The sequence below is a fragment of the Myxine glutinosa genome, chromosome 2 (assembly GCF_964187855.1).
Source record: "Myxine glutinosa chromosome 2, kmMyxGlut1.1, whole genome shotgun sequence".
Taxonomy (NCBI): domain Eukaryota; kingdom Metazoa; phylum Chordata; class Myxini; order Myxiniformes; family Myxinidae; genus Myxine; species Myxine glutinosa.
In genome coordinates, this window is record NC_136262.1 from 172,878,983 (window position 1) to 172,899,432 (window position 20,450).

Consider the following 20,450-nt stretch of genomic DNA (forward strand, 5'->3'; position numbering starts at 1 on the left):
TATGTCAATGTGAAATTTCAGTTTTTTCTTTTTAATAAATTTGCAAAACTTTCTAAAATCCTGTTTTCTCTTTGTCATTATGGGGTATTGAGTGGCGATTGATGAGGGAAAAAATGAATTTCAACGATTTCAACATAAGGCTGCAACATAACAAAATGTGAAAAAAGTGAAGGGGTCTAAATACTTTCTGAATGCACTGTACACACACACACACACACACACACACACACACACACACACACACACACACACACACACACACACACACACACACACACACACACACACACACACACACACACACACACACACACACACACACACACACACACACACACACACACACACACACACACACACACGTTCTGAATGCACTGTATGTATTTATGTGTGTATATGTGTATATATATATATATGTATATATATATATATATATATATATATATAAATATATATATATATATATATATATATATATATATATATATATATATATATATATATATATATATATATATACCACCAGCCATGCATAAAGCAGCTGTGCGTATTGTTACGGATTCGTAACTTCCGTTGTTGTGGTTTTCATCCACTGTAAACATTTTTGAATCCATGTACTATTATTGTTGTCATTTAAGGAAAATAGAGATTACTATTTTCAAAAGGAAAAAAAAGTTAAGGTTTAAAATGAAACTGGAACCGGACGACGACGAAGAGGAAGAGGAGGAAGTAGAGAAGGCGGAGCCGAGTGAGTCGGACAAGAAGCTGAGCTGCTTATAGGTCCCGAGCGAACGTTGACGAACAAGGGTCACGTGTGAAATTTAGGTTTCCTGGGAAAGGGATTCCTGCGACAGAGTTGTTATCACTGTGACAGATAAACCTGCGTGACAGGTTTTGCGGTTGATTCCGGAGAGAATCATCGGAGTGCCGTTACGCCACGAGAACGGGCCGTCGGCCATTTTTACTTCGCGCAGAATTTGCGCTTCGCTCAAGGTTTTTCACCTTGCTTTAACCATTTTCACCGCATTCAGACGTTAATCTGGTGTGTGTGTGTGTAATGTGGCTTTTGAGTGGGAAATCTGCGGTTCGCCGATTGGGGGCCAAGGAACATCCATACCCGAGGGTGTGATTTCCCAGTCGCCTTGAGGGCACCTTTGCGCAGCTTTGGCAGCGTGACTGACTGTCATCCGAACGGGATTCTGGTCTCGATCAGACATCGTTCTGACGATCACTGGAGCGGACCGACTTTGGCTTGATGCCGGAATAGAGACATTGGGAATGTTCTGGTTTCACTCACTTGGAGCACAGTGAGTTACCTTGTACGAAACTGATGGTACCATCATAGGAAGGATATATTGGTTGTACAATTGATTACTATTATTTTTTGTGCTGTTAATATTCTTGTGTGATCTTAATACAATACTTGTTTGTTGGTAACTTGTTACTTGTTTGATTGGTGTGGTTTTGCCATTGATCTAAGACAGACAGAATAACACATCTTTCTGCCGTGATTCCTCTCGGGGCTCAGAAGTACACCGTGACCGGGGTTTGGGGAGGAGCACGTTCCAGAAATTGGGGGCTCGTCCAGGATTAAATTCCCCAACACTCGTCCGGGATAGGATTCCCGAACATTCCCAAAATTACCAAATTTGGAGTTTTTCTAACATTCCCAAATTTGTCTTTAAAAAAATTAAAATTTTTGTGTGAAGGTTATAACAGGTGCTAACTAATAGTCACCATGGTGTTTGACGCAGAAAAGTTTGCGGCATCCCCTAATGAGGCACAGTTCCAAGCGTTAAAAAGATCGGAACTCTTGATATTGGCCAAATATTTTAACTTGGAGGTCCGAGTTAATATGAAGAAAGCAGAGATGCAGACATTGGTGGTAGAATCTCTGGTGGGACAAGGAGCATGGAAAGAGGTAGCCTTGGATTTGTTACCCGAGGAAAAAGAAAATATGGAGGTCCGGAAAATGGAGATGCAACTGCAGAGCCAGGAAAGGTTAAAAGCAGAGGAAAGGAAAGCAGAAAAGGAAAGAGCAGAACAGGAACGAGAACTCGAGGAAAGGAGAGCTGAGGAAGAAAGAAGAGCAGAGGAAAGAGCAGAGGAAATGAGAGCCGAAAGGGAGTTAAAGGAACGTGACATGGAGTATCAGAAGGAACTTGAACTCAAGGAGCTGGAATTACTGGGAGAACGGAGAGAAGTAGTATCCATGCCGGCTAGTTCGACAACTAGTCAGAACACTTGGGATGTTGGTCGGCATGTGAGGCTGGTTCCACCCTTCAATGAAAAGGAGGCCGCCAAGTTTTTTTTACACTTTGAGAAAGTGGCTCAAATGTTAAAATGGCCTGTGGGGTCCTGGACTATGTTAGTGCAAAGTGTTCTGATGGGTAAAGCTCAAGATATCTATTCGGCTTTACCGATTGACCAATGTGCAGATTATGAGATAGTGAAGAAAACCATTCTCAAAGCCTCTGAATTGGTCCCTGAAGCTTACCGGCAAAAATTCAGGAATGCCAGGAAGAGGGAGTTTGAGACCCATGTGGAGTTTGCCAGAATGAAGGAAACCATGTTTGATCGGTGGTGTGACTCGAAGGGGCTTGGGAAAGACTTCAACCTGTTGCGACATTTGATCTTGGTGGAGGAATCCAAACAGTGTGTCCACGCGGACATTAAAGTACATCTGGATGAAAAGAAAGTACCAGAGTTGTATGAGGCAGCAACCGTGGCAGATGACTATGCCTTGACACACAGGATGGGGTTCCACAAACCTAACTTCCCACCTCGAGTTAGCCAGGGGAGTTATGGTAAATCAGGTGCGGAGAACAAATATTCATGGAGGCGGCCGAGAGAGGACTATGGGGACGAATCTGATACCGCGATTTTTAGGGATCAGAAGACTACAGTTCCAAGACAGACTTATCTTCCGGGGGGCCCGAGGCAGACCACGAGTTTTTCCTCCGGGCTTACTTGCGCTTTTTGCAAGAAACCTGGGCATTTGATGTCCCAATGTTACGCCCTGAAAAGGAAAAATCAGGAGCGCAGTCAAACTAGTGCAACTCCGAATGCATTGGCAAATGCGAGAAATCGTCCTTGGAGGACAGTGCCTTGTGAAGGTTCCCATGCCAAAGTTACGGCATCACAGAACGACCTTGTTCAAGAGGGTTACAAACCTTTTATTTCAGAGGGGTTTGTGTCACTGGATGGAGAATTAACGAACCAGAGACCTGTTAGCGTAATGAGGGACACAGGAGCACATCAATCTTTGATGCTTGAGGGCATTTTACCATCGTTAGAGAAGACGGCAACTGGTGTTAGTGTTCTTTTACAGGGGGTTGGTGGCTATGTTAAAGCTCCTCTTCATGTCATCCATTTGAAATCTGATTTGGTGTCAGGACCGGTCACCGCAGGTTTACAAGCCACTCTTCCTGTAAAGGAAATCTCTTTTGTTATCGGGAATGATTTGGCCGGTGGTCGAGTTTCTGGTAATCCGATGTTTATTGAAAAGCCTAGTATGTAAAATAACACCGCACAGTTAGAGCAGGAGATTCCGGGTATCTTTCCATCCTGTGCCGTGACTCATGCTATGGGTAGAAAACGCTCTGAAAAGAAGGAGAAGGTACTGACGTCACGCTTTGCAAAGGCACGTCTTGTCAAGTACCCGGAAACTAAGTGTCAGCACACACAAGTCATGGATGGAGGCAATGTTGACAAGCTCTTTGTAGGTGGACTGAACGTTGACACAAGTGAAGATGTTCTGGACTCTATCTTTGGCAAATATGGACCACTCTTGGAAGTGCTGCTGATGAAAGACAGGGAGACGCAAAAGTCGAGAGGGTTTGGCTTTGTCACGTTTGAAAACACAAAGGACGCCAAAGATGCAGAAAAGGATTTGAATGGCAAGGATTTGGATGGTCGGACCATAACAGTAGAGAAGGCAGGCCATGGGCGTCGAGGGGGCTACAGAGGAGGAAAACGTGGAGGTAGTTTCAGGGGTGGCTATGGCTCCTGGGGTGGGAGTCGTAGTTTTGGTGGCGGCCGCAGGCGTGATTACTACGGAGGGTCCCAGCAGCAGCAGCGCAGTTTTGGTAACTCTCGACGGGATGACTATTACGGTGGTAGCCGAGATGGGGACCGTTACTCACGTGACTACAGCACCCAACTCTACAACCGTGATTATGATTTTTATGATCAAGAGAAGAGTTGGAAGCACTGAGTGCTCAGGAGCAACCGAGCCAAGATTCCTACACGGAATAACCTGTGAACTCCACGTCCCTAAATGCGTCCATGCAGTGAATACTTCCAGGCCTCACCACCCAACCACCATGAAACCTGGCTCTCAGCTCGACCTCCTTCAAAAAGTGCTATAGATTTGCTTTGCTTTGGATTTTTGATCTCAACCCCTTAACCTTCATTCAAAAAATGAAAAATAAAAATCAGAGGTTGATGAGATGGAGTTTGGCTTTGCAGGAGTTCAACTTGGAAATTGAGCATGTAAAGGGCAGGGACAATGTCGTTGCTGATGCTTTATCCAGAGTGAACTAACTTCATTCCTGTAGGTGGTTTGGAAATTCCTGCAAGTGGTTTGGAAGTTTTGTTGCTTTATTTAGGGGAATATTAATTATTGTTGTTCACGTGAATTGATCATTTGGGTATGAGTTTTACTTTTGTTTGTTAAAAGAGTTTTGCCTGCAAAGTTTTCACTATGTTCAAACTTTCTTTCTTGAGGGGGGGAATTGTTATGGATTCGCCACTTCCGTTGTTGTGGTTTTCATCCACTGCAAACATTTTTGATTCCATGTACTATTATTGTTGTCGTTTAAGGGAAATAGAGATTACTATTTTCAAAAGGTAAAAAAAGTTAAGGTTTTAAATGAAACCGGAACTGGACGACGACGAAGAGGAAGAGGAGGAAGTAACGAAGGTGGAGCGAGTGAGTCGGACAAGAAGCCGAGCTGCTTCTAGGTCCTGAGCGAACGTTGGCGAACGAGGGTCACGTGTGAACTTTGGGTTTCCTGGGAAAGGGATTCCTGCGACAGAGTTGTTATCGCTGTGACAGATAAACCTGTGTGACAGGTTTTGCGGTCGATTCCGGAGAGAATCATCGGAGTGCTGTTACGCCACGAGAACGGGCCGTCGGCCATTTTTACCTCGCGCAGGATTTGCGCTTCGCTCAAGGTTTTTCACCTCGCTTTAACCATTTTCACCGCATTCAGACGTTAATCTGGTGTGTGTGTGTAACGTGGATTTTGAGTGGGAAATCTGCGGTTCGCCGATTGGGAGCCGTGGAACGTCTATACCCGAGGGTGTGATTTCCCAGTCGCCTTGAGGGCACCTTTGCGCAGCGTGACTGTGACTGTCATCCGAACGGGATTCTGGTCTCGATTAGACATCGTTCTGACGATCACTGGAGCGGATCGACTTTGGCTAGATGCCGGAATAGAGACATTGGGGAATGTTCTTCTTTTCGCTCACTTGGAACACAGTGAGTTATATTGTACGAACCTGATGGTACCATCATAGGAAATATATATTGGTTGTACAATTGATTACTATTGTTGTTGTACTGTTATTCTTGTGTGATCTTAATACAATACTTGTTTGTTGGTAACAATTGGTGTGGTTTCACCATTGATCTGAGACATACAGAATAACACATCTTTCTGCCGTGACTCCTCTCGCGGCTCGGAGGTACACCGTGACCGGGGTTTGGGGAGGAGCACATAACAGTATGCAAAAAAACACATCTTCCATGAGCCAAAGACATGATCTGATCCAACATTCGCAGCTCTGTGCTTCGCGTTTTTATGGTTTTTGTGGTCGCAAAAAACATCTTCCACCAGCCGTGTGTATAACAGTTCCAAAACATATCTTCCACCAGCCACGCACAAAGCAGAGGTACAAATAAAAAAAAAGCACATCCTCCATGAGCCACGTCCATGACTCTGCTTCTACATTCACAGCCCTGTGCTCAGAGTCGGCGTCATGGGGGGGCATTCGCGGCCATGCCCCCCCCCAATGAGTTATTGTGCCCCCCCACCCCCCACCCACAGGCCAAGCCTTTGGCGCCAAACTTTGCGTTTTATTAATTAATTTATATTTATCATATTAAAAGTCCCTGGTGTTGGGCTAGCGGCTAGGGTGCCGGCTTAGGATCCTAGGATCCTGGGTTCGAATCCCGGTCAATCGCTGAATTAACGCCAGGGGGGTTGACTCAGCCTGTCATCCTTCCGAGGTCGGCAAATTGAGTACCAGTTCACTGGTAATTCCCTGCTTGTCGTTAAAGGCGGCAAAAAGGGTTGGCGTCAGGAAGGGCATCCGGCCGTAAAACATTGCTTCAAAAAGGGGACCGAAAAACAACAACAACCACAGTTCTCGAAAAAGGCCAACCCCCGCTTGCGGGGAAAAATGGCCTCTAAAAGGTGTTTTTTTTTTAAAATCATATTAAAAGTGAAAATCTTTTCGCTAAATGAAATGAAATAAAAACAAAAATAAGAAAAGAACCAAAACACACCCTGTTGGTCATATTTGCATCAGGTCACATTTGAGGAAGCCGTATGCTCATTGACGAGGAGTTTAATAAGGTGTGGGACATGGCCACGGCTGCCAGCGCATCACTGAGACCAGCGATCCCCAAACGGAGACGCAAATCGAACACAAATATGGATGAGTTTGTCGTTATGGGAACTACAGGACACAGGGATGATGACGAAAAAACAGAACTTCAGAGACTGTACTACAACACTATTGATTCAGTGCTTGGAGAGATGGATCACAGATTCAGCGAGCAGAACTCACACTTGGCTAGTGCACTTGTTGCACTGAATCCAGGAAGTGATACATTTCTTGATGTAAAGGCTGTGAAACATATTATGGACCTGTCACGATCGCCTATAATTGAGACAGAGTACGAAGTTGCTAAACAGTTTTTCAGCTCACAAAAACAATCAGCCAATCGAGGGGGATTGGACTATACAGCACATTCTCTCAGAGTACCACACACATCTGATCGGAATGCCCAGTGTACTGACTGCTTTCAAACATGCCTCAACATTTGGCGCTTCCACAGCAATGTGCGAGAATGCATTCTCCACTCTGAGAAACGTATTTTCGGACCACAGACACGCAATGCTCCACAAAAGAAAGGCCCAGTTGGTTCAGCTAGCGTTTGAGAGGGACTTAACCCGAAAATGCGCAACTGAGTGGAAGGACACCATTCTTAGGAGGTTCAGCACCAACACTCGCCACCTGCAACTCTTCCAAAGGTAAGTAAAGCCATGCGTTTAATTCACTTTATGATGCCAGCCTTGGCTTTCATGATTATTACGCAAAATGTTGAATGATTTTTGGGTCTGTCTGCATTTATTCGGTAAGAGTGGAGAAAAATAGTCTATTTCAAATGATGGTCCAATGACACGCACAGTGCAGTGAGTGAAAGAGTGAACTAGTGAAAGAGTGAAAGAGACGTGGATTGCACGTAGGCTATATTTTGTGCAGTGGGGGTGTGTGTGTGTGTGTGTGTGTGTGTGTGTGTGTGTGTGTGTGTGTGTGTGTGTGTGTGTGTGTGTGTGTGTGTGTGTATGTGTGTGTGTGTGTGTATGTGTGTGTGTGTGTGTGTAAGAGAGAGACTTTGCAGCATGTTTTTAAATAAGTGTAACTGGGTTGGTGTGTTGATTGTTGACTGACGGCAAACTCTTATCAAGCATTTACATCATAGATTGAGTTCTCAAACGGCAGTTTGTGCCCCCCTGCGGTTACCCTAATGCCCCCCCGATTAGATTTGTTCTGACACCGACTCTGCCTGTGTTTTACATTTACGCGTTTTTTCAAGGGTGCAAAAAAACCACAATCTTCCATGAGTCACATGCATAACAGTGCCAAAATAATATTTGACCACCCACACAAACCATTTGTCACCAGCTGTGTAAATCATTTGCCATGAGCTGCATGCATAACTGTTCTAAAAGCATCTTTCACGAGTCATGCATAAAGCAGCTACACGTGTGCAAAAAATATCTCCCACCATCATCCCCCACCACTAACGTCTACCACAAACAATGGGCACACTCCTCCCCCCCCCTCCCCCCATTGCACCAATGTCAAAGGGGATGGCATGATCAAACCCATGATGCGCGACCTGAACCCGCGTGCTCGCACACTCTGCTCGTATTTTGGAAGGCCCACAACAAGGCGTGGGTAACAGCTGCCATTTTCATGGATTGGTTCCCCAACTGTTTCGTCCCTCAAGTGGAGAGGTACCTGGCAGAAAATAACCTCTCCTTCAAGGTCCTCCTGCTGGTGGACAAGCTCCTGGACATCCCTAGGGGCTGTAGGTGGCCGATTCAAATGTCGATGTCATCTTCCAGCCCAAAACAACCTCCCTGATCCAACAACTAGACCAAGGGGTGATTTCAACATTTAAAACGTGTTATACCTGTCACACCTTCTGTTGCATATTGGATGTTATGGAATCTGACTCTGACTTGACTGTCGGGAAATGTTGCAAGGAGTTTAACATAGCCCACTGCATCAGTGCCATCAAAGACTTGATGGACGAAACCAAAGCCTCCACCCTCAACGCTTGCTGCGACAATCTATGGTCACAGATAGTCGAAGACTTCAGGGGTTTCCTCAGACACCACAGAAGAAAGGCATACAATTGCCGGGTTGGTACGGAAAGTGGGAGGGGAAGGCTTCGACAACATGAAGCTTGAGGAAATGGAGTCTCTCTCAGTCTCACACGGTGAGGAGCTGACTGAGAAGGAGTTGGAAGACATCATTAAGGCTTCCAAGGAGGAGGACAGTGAAGAGGAGGAAGAGGTGGTGAGGTCCAACCTGACCGTCAAGTTCCTGGCTGAGGTGCTGCAGGATACGAGGTCAGTCGCTGACAGGTTACAAGATGCCGACCCATTGATAGATAGAGCGTACCTTCGGTTCAAGAGGGTGTTGCATGATGTTTTCTGTCATACAAAGAGCTGCACAGAAACCTGCAGCAATCGGCGAAGCAGCTCGTCACCCATTTTTTCGCCCTGGCCCCTCCACCTCAACTTCAACACCTTCAGCGCCCTTGCCTACCTGCATAGCTCATTAGTGATCTCACCTGCGTCCTCATTAGTGATCTCACCTGCATCCTCATAAGTGACCTCACATGGGTCGGTGTCAGCTCTCACCTACGTTGCTTTCGGTGGACGACTCATCAGTACCCTCACCTGCGTCCTCTTCAGAGATGATCATTGAGTTCACTTGATTTTACATCATCTTTGAGCACCATCAAAAGTTACTTAATACTGTACGTACCGTATCTTCAAAAAAAATTGGAAAGAGTCTAGCGGTTGTTGTTATTATTTTACTTGCAAGCATTTTGAATGAAACTGTAATCATGTGCATTCATTTTAATAAAACTTTAAAATTGTCCCTCATGAAACATGAACCGCCAGGAACCTATCCCCCTTTTTCGCATTGAAACAATGCCCCGATATTCGCGGATTCGGCATTCACCACATTTTCCAGGAACACATCTCTCCCACGACTGTTGGAGTCTGGCTGTATGGGCATTTCATGAAATCAAGGTAACAGCAGCGTATATACATTCGGTAATTGGCTTCAGAAATGAACCATTGTGCTGTAGCTTTGAAAAAATTGTCATAAGTACCGACATCGGTCAAAAACAAGAGAATATTTACCACATAATCGGAGAACAGGATGAAAGCTCCCTGGCGAACAATCTCCTCATTGCAAAGGATGTGTTCCACAGGTACAGCAGGAATCTCCGCTGGACTGGGCATCATGAATGGCAGCTTGGATCCCGAGAGGGAGTGTCTCCTACAAGAAGTGCATCACATTTTACCGGTCTTCATGATGCAACAAGAAAAACGAAAGTTTCTTCTGCACAATGCAGAGCATCATTGCACTGGCAAAGCACTGCACTTCCCTTTCATTTGCCTCAAGTGAGTTTTTTCTTTTTTTTTGGATACAAGATCGAGCCTCGTGTAAGAGCTAACATTCATGACAAAAAACAAACAAACGGACACATCAGACAAAATAAAGGGAGTGGGAGACAAGATGGGGAGAGAGGGGGAAGCACACAAGTACAACATTTGAGAGCAGTGACATCGGGAGATCTGTGGGAGGCAGAGGGCTTGGGGGGAGGAGGCGTGGGAATGGGGGGGGGAGGTAAAAAACACATGAACACAGCTAGGACTTCCAGGAAAGAAGTCGGTAATTCAAAAAGTGGATCTGGGGTGAATTAACAGGGGTAGAAAAGATCAAGGTTTTGGATGGGAGATGGTGGTGAACAGCTGTTTTAAAGACATGGAGGGATGAGTGGGATTGAAGAGAGTGAGGGAGTTTGTTCCAGAGGTGGGAGAAAAGAGGAATGAAAGAGTGAAGGTGAGCAGTGATTAAAGAGTGATAAGAGAGTGATTAAAGGGCCAATGTGAGAAAACCACAACTGCAGCTACGTGTTGTTGGTAACAACGGATTAGTAAAGTTATAGTTTCGACATGTATTTATTTGTGGTTAGTGAGCTGAAGTACTGCCTCGGCCTTGCAAATAATGGAACGCAAGTTGATTCTGCGCCAGCGCAATTGTGCATGGCTTTGAAGAAGCTCACATATAGGTGAAAGTAGAATCATCTGAGTACTTCAAATTGCTATCAAGCTTTCACAAAAGACCATCATAAAAAGTAACGATGCAGGACTCCGAAGCACATGTACCAAATGCCCTCATTTTAAAAGAAAAGCTTTCTGAATTCACAAGAAATCATTGGCATCCTTACATTTCAGTGTGCAAGAGCCTCTGCCACCAACTGTAGTCGGTACGATCAGAAAGCATGAGCAGCAGTTGGCACCAAAGCAATACGGGGCACGGATGTCTCGAGACAATAGCTCCGGCTAATGCGCTCAACCGTGGTAGTGAGTACAGACCGCGATCCTCTTTTGCCTTTTCTTCAAGTACTTTATTTGACACTCCTGCAACTTGCCTAAAAATACCTACATTGAAAAAAAAAGATGAAAATAAGTGACAAATGTTTTTGAAGTGTAAAGCATGGCAATTTCATCATCATAAGGTGTTACAGAAGTGTGGGAAATAATGCACCAGTGCAAGGAAGCATGCCTGATGGGTGATCATGCCACCGTTCAATTCCAAAAAGCATCCATCATGAGGTCACGAAAACAACTGTTGTAAATAACAATTGCCTTTTATCCAAGTCGGCATACACCATGGCATTTGGTTTAAAATAAATAAATAATTATATATATATATATATATATATATATATTTCATCAGACAAAGCACATCAATAGCAGTGAAGTACAAAGACTTGAGCCAGTTTGCAGCACTGAGACTAGGAATGTGCAAGGAAGACCTGAAAGCTTCTCCCCACACCCCCTCTGTCCAGCAGGCCCCAAAATACATACCCCTCCCCCGATCCCCCTACATCCACCATGACCCAACTCCACGCCCGTTCCCCAAACCCCCTCCCCCCTCCTTCCCTCTACCAAACTCTTTCCCCTCCACCCCCCACCCCCTCCTTCCCTCCATGTAAGATTTTGCAACTTCCAATTGCATCCTTTCTCTTCTTCAAAGAATGTGACGTCAGACCATCTATCTGCAAACTAAATTAATATACAAATGACCCACGTCGCCCACCATACTGTTCCTAAAACTCTGGTCGCTATTAATCAGGGCAAAATTAAACGGTTTCCCTTTTTGTAGGAGAGAATAGAAGAAAAAAAATTCATGTGGAAAACTCCCAACTACCGACCAAGAAGGTTTCCACCAAGGAAACACAAAAGCAGAGACGATGACTGTGCAGATGGGCAAACGATCATACGACAGTACCTGACTTGAACATGTGTATCAAGCACATGAGCAATGCCGAAAGCTGCTGGGCAAACATGCACTGGCGCTGCAAAGGCCCTGAATAAATTTCTTCTCTTGCCGTGCACTCAAAGAGGATGCCGACCAGTTGGAAGAGAAACCTGTGGCACAATCACACACCTCTGCCATCTCCGGGCCGGAGGAGACGAGCACCACTGCTCAAAGAAAGGTCTAAGTGAACAGACCAATGACATCTTTTGTTAATTGTATGAGAATTTAACAGGTTCTACAATATTTTAAGGGCAGTTCTGTGCAGGTGAGGTGGTTAGCAGAAATAATTGGCCAGTGGAACACCTCAAGGTCACTCCCTGATACTCGAGACTTGTCCACGAAAGATTAAAGGGTGATGTTAACAAATGTTAAATCAGTTCTGTGAGGTAACATAAGTTAAACTTTAATTACAGGCCTCAGCCTGAAAGATCATTAAGAAACCGACATTTGCAAGTTTATAAAAGGGCAAAGGGGACATAAAACGGTTATATATTTTAATGTATTACATATTTCTTTTCGTGTTTCATGCGTTTTAATTATATATTTGATTTTACATGAATAAGGGGGATAATTTGGCCTGAGGGGGGAAAAAACGAGACTTTATGTTAAATATTTGAAACTAGAAAATATAATTTGATGATGCAAATGCGTCCATGGATATGCCTCCGCCAGCATTAGCTGTCAACCCACTATTAACATTTAATCTCAATTAAAGGTCACATGAAAAATTAAAGATCACATGACAGAGCGCAGATAAAAAAAAAAAAAGATGGATAAGTAAAAGAGAGAAAACATCAGATGCTTCGAGCTCGAGTTATGAAATCCAAAAACTTTTGAGCTATGACCTGTTGAACCCAAAATTCATCTATACATTACAGTCCATACTCGTGCCAGGTTTGGTCAAAATCCGTTCAGTGGTTTTTTTTGTACAAAAAAAGAAAAAGATTCACAAGTTATTGCAGTAACAATATCTTCAATTAAAGAGCACATGACCTTAAATCTTTGACCCCAAAATTGAATCAGTTAATCTTTAAATTGCAGTCTGGACTCATCCTAAGCTTGGTTGAAATTCCTTCAGTGGGTCACAAGTAATCGTGGTAACAAAAAAACGACAATGGAAGGTCGGAAGGACACACGGACAGACAACCCGAAAACAAAAGAAAAATCGGAAACCTGGATTCTCACAAGCCACCAATGCAATGACAAAAATGTATAGCTGAAGGATGACGTCAAATGCTGTCAGAAGGTGTTAAAGCCACCATGATAGGTCACGTGAGAGTAGCAACAGGCCTAAACACACTATCTTACCGACATAAAGTCTCTTCAGGAGAGTCTTCGCATGAAGCTTCCTCTGCTGGCAAATCACCCTGACCAGGTGGAGAGTGGACGGTAAAAAGGCATGGTGCCGGGATGTGGACAAGGTGACAGCTGGTGAGTTCCTGAATCCGAGACAAAATAATATCTTCGGAAGAATGGGAGATGAGAGTACGGAGGATGGCCAGCACTCCAGCAAGCCACTTCGCCACCGTCTTTTCGCATTCCTGTGGCGGGACAAGCATCCGGGTTCAGCTGTTTGCACAAGCTGGAGTCTCATTCCCAAAACATTGCACGACCAAAAGTGGTGTATGGATGTATGCATAAGTGTAAGGTTTACAGTTCGTGTGAAGGAAAAACATCCTAGGCTCATAGAGGAACAAAAGAAAGGAAACATTTTCAACAAAGGTACACACACGTTTTCACTACTTCTCAAAATTGAAAGCTGCAAGTCCAAGTGTCATTCTATTATGTGAGGAAATGTAGTAAACAATCTTTTGAATCCAATAGCAGCCACCACCCCTCAAGAAAATGAATATTTCAACAAAAAAACAGACTATAAAGTAAGAATTTCATCCTGATGTACAAATCGATCTCTGCTTTGTTTTCGATGGCAGCATCAACCCCAAAATTAAAGATTTGACCCCTTTTCATTTTTTGTTACGAGCCAGGTCTATTTACTGTTTGTTTGTGCTTATGTTCCGTAAACATAACAGCGATTAGTTTTTTTCGCATCAGTTTGAAAATGTTCAAAACACTTGCTCGAGTCCTCACCACACAAAATAAAACGTGTTGTCGTTATGGGGACAATAAATGTAAAAATAAAAACTGCACGACAATGTCACGAAAAACTAACAACGAGCATAAAATGACAAAACATGAGATTAAATGTTTACATTCATGAGTGGTGTATCTTTGAAACTTAGTATACAGTCATGAAACGATGGAACAGTAACTCGTTTCCCAATATCACGGTGTGTGTGTGTCTCACACTCTATTAGGAGCTATCTAGCTAAGGATCGAATCGCGGCCAACCTATACACCATCATCCTGGTGTTTTGCTGACACCATGATTCACCAATGTCCGTGTTTGTCCCTCGGATTGACGTTAAACCGGGAATCCCGTCTGATGGCTTTAGTTGACGGGAGCTAAAAATGCCACGGTGTCCTTCACAAAGAGTAGTTGATTATCTCCGGCAACGTGAACTAATCACAAATTCCATCACACTCAGTAGAGTCACGCAGTGGGGCGCAATTTTTCAAAACATTTTCACATTTCTCAACAAACAACGCAAACTCCTCAGCGTCGACGAGTCTGGCATTGCACTCAGGCCAACTGGCACAGTCTTCAAGCAGACATCAATCATCTGGACTGGTCTCCCATCTCTACCACCTCTGACATCAACTCATCCTGGGAATTCTTCCAAAGTAAATTGCTCTCTCTCATGCACAGATTTATCCCATCTCGTCTTCATTTGTCATACCCTTCCTTCCGTCCATGGTACACGGAATATTGTGGTGAGGCAGTTGTCCAAAAACAACTTTCCTTCGCCTCCTGGAAAGCAAATCCAACGGAAGGAAATCTCATTTCCTTTCACAAAGCCCAAAACAAGTGTGTGTCCACCCTCAGGAGAGCCAGGAAAAAATATCTCTCAACTCTCAACACGGAACTCTCAAACCTGTCTCCCTCTTCCAAATACTGGTGGCGTCTGGTCAAATCTGTTCTGGTGTTTGTTCCCCCTCTATCCCCTCCCTTACCTCAAACGGCTACACAGCTGACTCCGCACGTGAAAAAGCTGAATGCCTCAACTCTGTGTTTGCCTCTAAATCTTGTGTCCCAAACGCATGCCTCTCTGTACCCACCGTCATACCCAGCTGCTCCTGGACGATGTGTCCTTTCCTCCTGACAAGGTGGAAAAGTTTCTGTCAACCCTCGACTTTGATTCTGCAACTGGACCTGACGGCATCAGCCCACGGGTCCTAAAATCCTGCTCTGCCACTCTTTCACTCCCTCTCTCTGTTCTCTTCACCCTCTCTTTTGCTCAAGGTCAATTGCCATCAGCTTGGAAATCAGCCACCATCACAGCTTTAAACAAAAAATGTGCAAAAACAGATCCTTGCAACAACAGACCAATCAGCCTTCTCCCAATTATCAGCAAAGTCATGGGATCCATCATTGCTTCGGATATCAAATTTTTCCTCTTCTACAATGGCTTGATCTCTGATCATCAATTTGGTTTCAGACCAGGTTACTTTACTCTGGACATGCTGCTTCTGCTGTCTCAACAATGGATGGAGGTCCTCAATGCCAAATAGGAAATCAGAGCTGTCTCCCTTGACATATCACGTGCCTTCGATACGGTCTGGCACCCCGCTCTGCTCACCAAACTCTCCTCCTATGGTATCCATGGAAATCTCCACGCATGGCTTGCGGACTTCCTCTCTAGTCGTAGTCAACGTGTGGCCCTGAATGGGTTTCTCTCATCTCCCTTTCCTGTTCAGGCTGGAGTTCCCCAATGCAGTGTTATGGGCCCTGTGCTTTTTCTGGTCTTCATCAATGATCTCTCTGACTCTCTTGAAAATCCTTTCTATCTCTTTTCTGATGACTCCACTCTCTGCCGCTCCATTCCTCATCCCTCAGATCAGTAGTCTGCAGCTTCCTCACTCTCTGCAGACCTGGACAAAATCACAGACTGGTCAAACAAGTGCAACATGTCTTTCAATCCTGACAAATCTCACACTCTTACTATGTCTTTCCGAAAAGACCGACTGGAAAACCCTCCCATCCACTTTCTGAACAATCGTCTCCAAGAAGTTCTGTCACTCAAGCTTTTGGGTCTCACTATCTGCCATGATCTTTCCTGGGAAAACCACATTTCAAATCTGGCCTCCAAATCCAGTCGCCGACTGGGCATCCTCAGTCGTGCGAAGTCCATCCTTGGTACACATGAGCTCCTCACCACATACACGGCTTTCATCCACAGCTCAATGGAATACTGCTCACCCCTCTGGGCTGGTGCTCCTGCCTCACACCTAGCTCGGCTTCACGCTGTTGAAACCAAAGCTTTCAGAATCATTGGAATCTCCGGCGATGAAGCTCACTCTGAGGACCTTTTGCTTACTCACCACAGGCAGGTTGGTGGTCTTTCTGTCTTCTACCGACTTCTCTCCGGCCTTGCTCCCCCAGCTCTCTCTGGGCTCTGTCCCCCAAATATTCCTACAGGTCGCACAAGATCTGCCTACAACCCTCTTATGGTTAAACTGCCAAAATCAAGACTCTCTGTTCACCTTCACTCTTTCATTCCTCTTTTCTCCCGCCTCTGGAACAAACTCCCTCACTCTCTTCAATCACACTCCTCCCCTCCAGGTCTTTAAAACAGCTGTTTACCACCATCTCTTATCTTCCCCCATCCAAAACCTTGATCTTTTCTACCCCTGCTAATTTCACCCCAGATCCACTTTTTTGAAATACCAACTTCTTTCCTGGAAGCCCTTGCAGTATCCTTGTGTTTTTTTTCCACCCACACCCCTCCCCCCCCCCCCATTCCCACGCCTCCTCCCCCCAAGCCCTCTCCCTCTCACAGATCTCCCAATGTCCCTGCTCTGAAATGTTGTGTTTGTGTGCTTCCCCTTCTCTCCCCATCTTGTCTACTGCTCCCCTTATTATATACTTTGTGTGTCTGTTTGATTTTTTTGTGTGATTGATGTTAGCTCTTTCATGAGCCTCGATCCTGTATACAATAAAAGAAAAAAGAAAAAAAGAAAAAACGCAATCTTTCAACTTTTTTCACATTTTTCAACAAATGACGCAATTTTTCAAAATGCAGGTTAAGAACATGTAAACATAAAAGATGCTTAAAATGACTACACATATCAATTCATTAATTTGTACAATATTTTCACAAGTTACTTCCGTATAAATAAGTAATTGGTGAACGGCAGCAAAGTGAAAGCCGTGAGATTTCATTTTACTGCAGTATTATGCATATTCTTAATAGTTGTGTCCGTTTTAGAGAGACAGTCATAAAACATTACATGTCGGGTTGTTGCTGTTCTATCGGCCATTGGTGTGGAAAACACCTGACGAATGCCTAAAATGCACAAATGAAAAGCAGGTGAGCGTCCACATTTTTAAGAGGTAACGATAACTTACGGTTTTCATACGAGGACAAGAATGCTCACAATAACTGAAGTGGAAATGAAAAGATAAAACAAATGTCAAATTTCAGATGCTGCAATTTAACGGGCAATATTCGTCATCGGAATCGACCGAAAACGAGTGCAGTATTTAAAAACAAAGAACCGATCCATGGTTCCCTTTTGGTGGTCCACTCCTTGAAATGAAAAATAAGTTTATCTGATGCAAGTATTCATTTCTTCTAGAATATTCCAATACGAGAAGTTTGCTAGCCGATTCAAGTAAAAAAGTAACCCATTTCCAAGAACAATAAAATCCCTTCCATCTGAACGTTCATCATTTGCATCGCCAACTGGATGGCAATATGTGCGGCTAATCTCTTAAATCTCTTAAATCAGTGCATTCTTCCCAGAAGGAACCATTGCTTGGGATTTGTCAATGCAGCGCCAAGGCACGACAGCCGTTTGCAAATCACGACCGCAATCCTCACGAGTTCGGGGATGAAACGGTAATGAGCGGCACACTGAAGCCAGAAGTGCCGCAGGTGCACAAACTGAGAATCCATCAATATCGGAAGACATACATGAGTGACAGGAGGCGGAAATAACAAAATTCCTCCCTCCCTCATCCTCATCCACCTAGACACACACCTGAGATCCGTCGGTTAACAATAAAATGTTAGCAAAATGCTACATAATATGATGATTGCAAAAAAACAAGACCACTGCCAGCACCGAGCTGAAGTAATCAATTCAGATGAGGCGTTACGATGGAGAACACAATTAGTTTGTGGGAAACGGTCATAAAGCGGACCAACAGATCCCTGCAGAATGCTTATCCAAAAATGCCCAGAGGAAATACCATGCTGCAAATCTTTGATTGTGAATGTACAAATACTTTTTGCAATGCCAAACGATATTTCAGATCTTCAACTGCAGAGAACATAACATATAACACATTCTCAACAGGAATAATTGAAGCAGTAAAATCATCGTTTGCTTCGTGCAATTGGTGGAAAAACGCACTCATCAAAAGCTGTGTGGCACATCTAAATTACCACTTATATCAGGAAATTAAAATCAATTTAAGCAAAATAATAATTCACCTGCCGGGCGCACACAAACAAGTAAATAATAACAGCAGTGGAATGGCCAACGAAGGGTGAGAGGTGGATAGTCTCAAAAGTAATGGATGCTGTGGTTGAAAAATAACGCAGGTACAAACATGCTAAGAGCAGAGAGCAAGCAGCAAAGAGTAAAATGGGTGATTTTCCACCACAAGCAAGCACCGTCCGAGACCGAGAGGACGGCACCGACATTGGCCAACCGAGAGGGCGGCACCGACGTTGGCCAACCGAGAGGGCGGCACCGACGTTGGCCAACCGAGAGGGCGGCACCGACGTTGGCCAACCGAGAGGGCGGCACTGACATCGGCCAACTGAGAGGGCGGCACTGACGTTGGCCAACCGAGAGGGCGGCACCGACGTTGGCCAACTGAGAGGACGGCACCGACGTTGGTCAACCGAGGGGGCGGCACCGACGTTGGCCAACTGAGAGTGCGGCACTGACGTTGGCCAACTGAAAGTGCGGCACGAAAGACCGTCAGCCGAGCAGGTGGCTCAGACGATGGCAACACAAATAGACGGTGCGGGCGATGGCCAACAGAGGGAAGGTGCGAGAGACGGCCAACCGAGCTGGTGGTGTGGGCAACGGCCAACCGAGAGTGCAAAACAGACGACAGCCAATCGAGAGAGCAGCATGGATGTCGGCCAACTGATAAGGCAGCATGGATGATGGCCAACCGAGAAGGCAGCATGGATGACGGCCAACCGAGAAGGCAGCATGGATTACGGCCAACCGAGAAGGCAGCATGGATGACGGCCAACCGAGAAAGCAGCATGGATGACGGCCAACCGATAAAGCAGCATGGATGACGGCCAACCAAGAAGGCAGCATGGATGACGGCCAACCGGGAAGGCAGCATGAATGGCCATTGGCCAATCGAGAGGGTGGCACAGACGAAAGCCAATCGAGGGCAGCGTGGAAGATGGAAACCAAAATGGAAGGCGTGGGCAATGGCCAACAGAGCGGAGAAGTGGGCGACGACCAACAGAGGGGAGGGCAGACGAAGGCCAACAGAGGGAAGGTGAGGCGACAGCCGATGGAGGGTAGGTGGGGGCATCAACCAACAGAGCAGAGGTGTGGACGATGGCCAAACTAGGGGAGGCGCGGACTATGGCCAACCTAGGGGAGGTGCAGACGATGGCAGACTAGGGTGGCGGAGGGGACTGGGGTTGGGGGGGGGGGGGAGAGTAGACTGGGGAGGGGGAGGGGACTGGGCGAGGTGGAGAGGAGCCTGGGGGAGGGGGAGAGGAGACGGGAGAGGAGGGAGATGAGACTGGGGGAGGGGGAGAGGAATGAGGAGGAGTTGGAAAGGAATGAGGAGAGAGGAGTAAAGCGACCCCCACTCTCACCCGTGTGTGAGTGTGACCCGCTCTCCCCCGTGCGTGTGTGTGACCCGCTCCCCCCCCCCCGTGTGTGTGTGTGACCCGCTCTCCCCCGTGTGTGTGTGTGTGTGTGTGTGTGTGTGTGTGTGTGTGTGTGTGACCCGCTCTCCCCCGTGTGTGTGACATTACTGTTGGAAGGTAATGATAAAAAAAAAATGCGTGTGGTAATGAACAAGTGTCATATACCACGGTCGAGCTCACCGTACTGACAGGAGCTGCAAATAAGGCTTTGAGGAGAATGTCCACAGGGCGCAAGGATGATGGAGACAACTCCTCAAAAAGAGTGTTCAGCACACCAAGAGCCTCTTTGCAGTCGAGGTTGATCTGGAAGCAGTGAGCAGAGGAAGTGGGGAGATTAAATGGCATATAAAAATAATAAAATAAACTAAAATATTACATTTCTCGTCAAAACAAGGTAAGTGGGAAGTTGCCATGGCAACCCTGTAAGGCAGAGCTAATTATGATATTTCCATCTGACTTACAAGTACAATATGTCCCGAAGCAATCACACGCTACAAATGTTTCAAAACTGCTTAAATTACTTACACTTCATAGACATCATTTTAACAAAAATGTAAGGATCATGGAGGAACTTGAAGATAAATAAGCCACAGGTGG

The 20,450-nt window shown here is 45.3% G+C and overlaps 1 protein-coding gene across 1 annotated transcript in view; it reads right to left on the bottom strand.

Moving 5' to 3' along the window:
* Positions 1 to 20,450, bottom strand: part of HTT (huntingtin) — a 778,980-nt gene that overhangs the window by 341,388 nt on the left and 417,142 nt on the right. The window contains exons 38-42 of the mRNA XM_078772674.1: positions 20,034 to 20,156; positions 13,183 to 13,415; positions 11,845 to 11,984; positions 10,778 to 10,991; positions 9,684 to 9,822 (exon numbers count right to left, since the gene is read on the bottom strand). Coding sequence (XP_078628800.1) covers positions 9,684 to 9,822; positions 10,778 to 10,991; positions 11,845 to 11,984; positions 13,183 to 13,415; positions 20,034 to 20,156 — 849 coding nt within the window. The remainder of the gene's footprint in view (positions 1 to 9,683; positions 9,823 to 10,777; positions 10,992 to 11,844; positions 11,985 to 13,182; positions 13,416 to 20,033; positions 20,157 to 20,450) is intronic.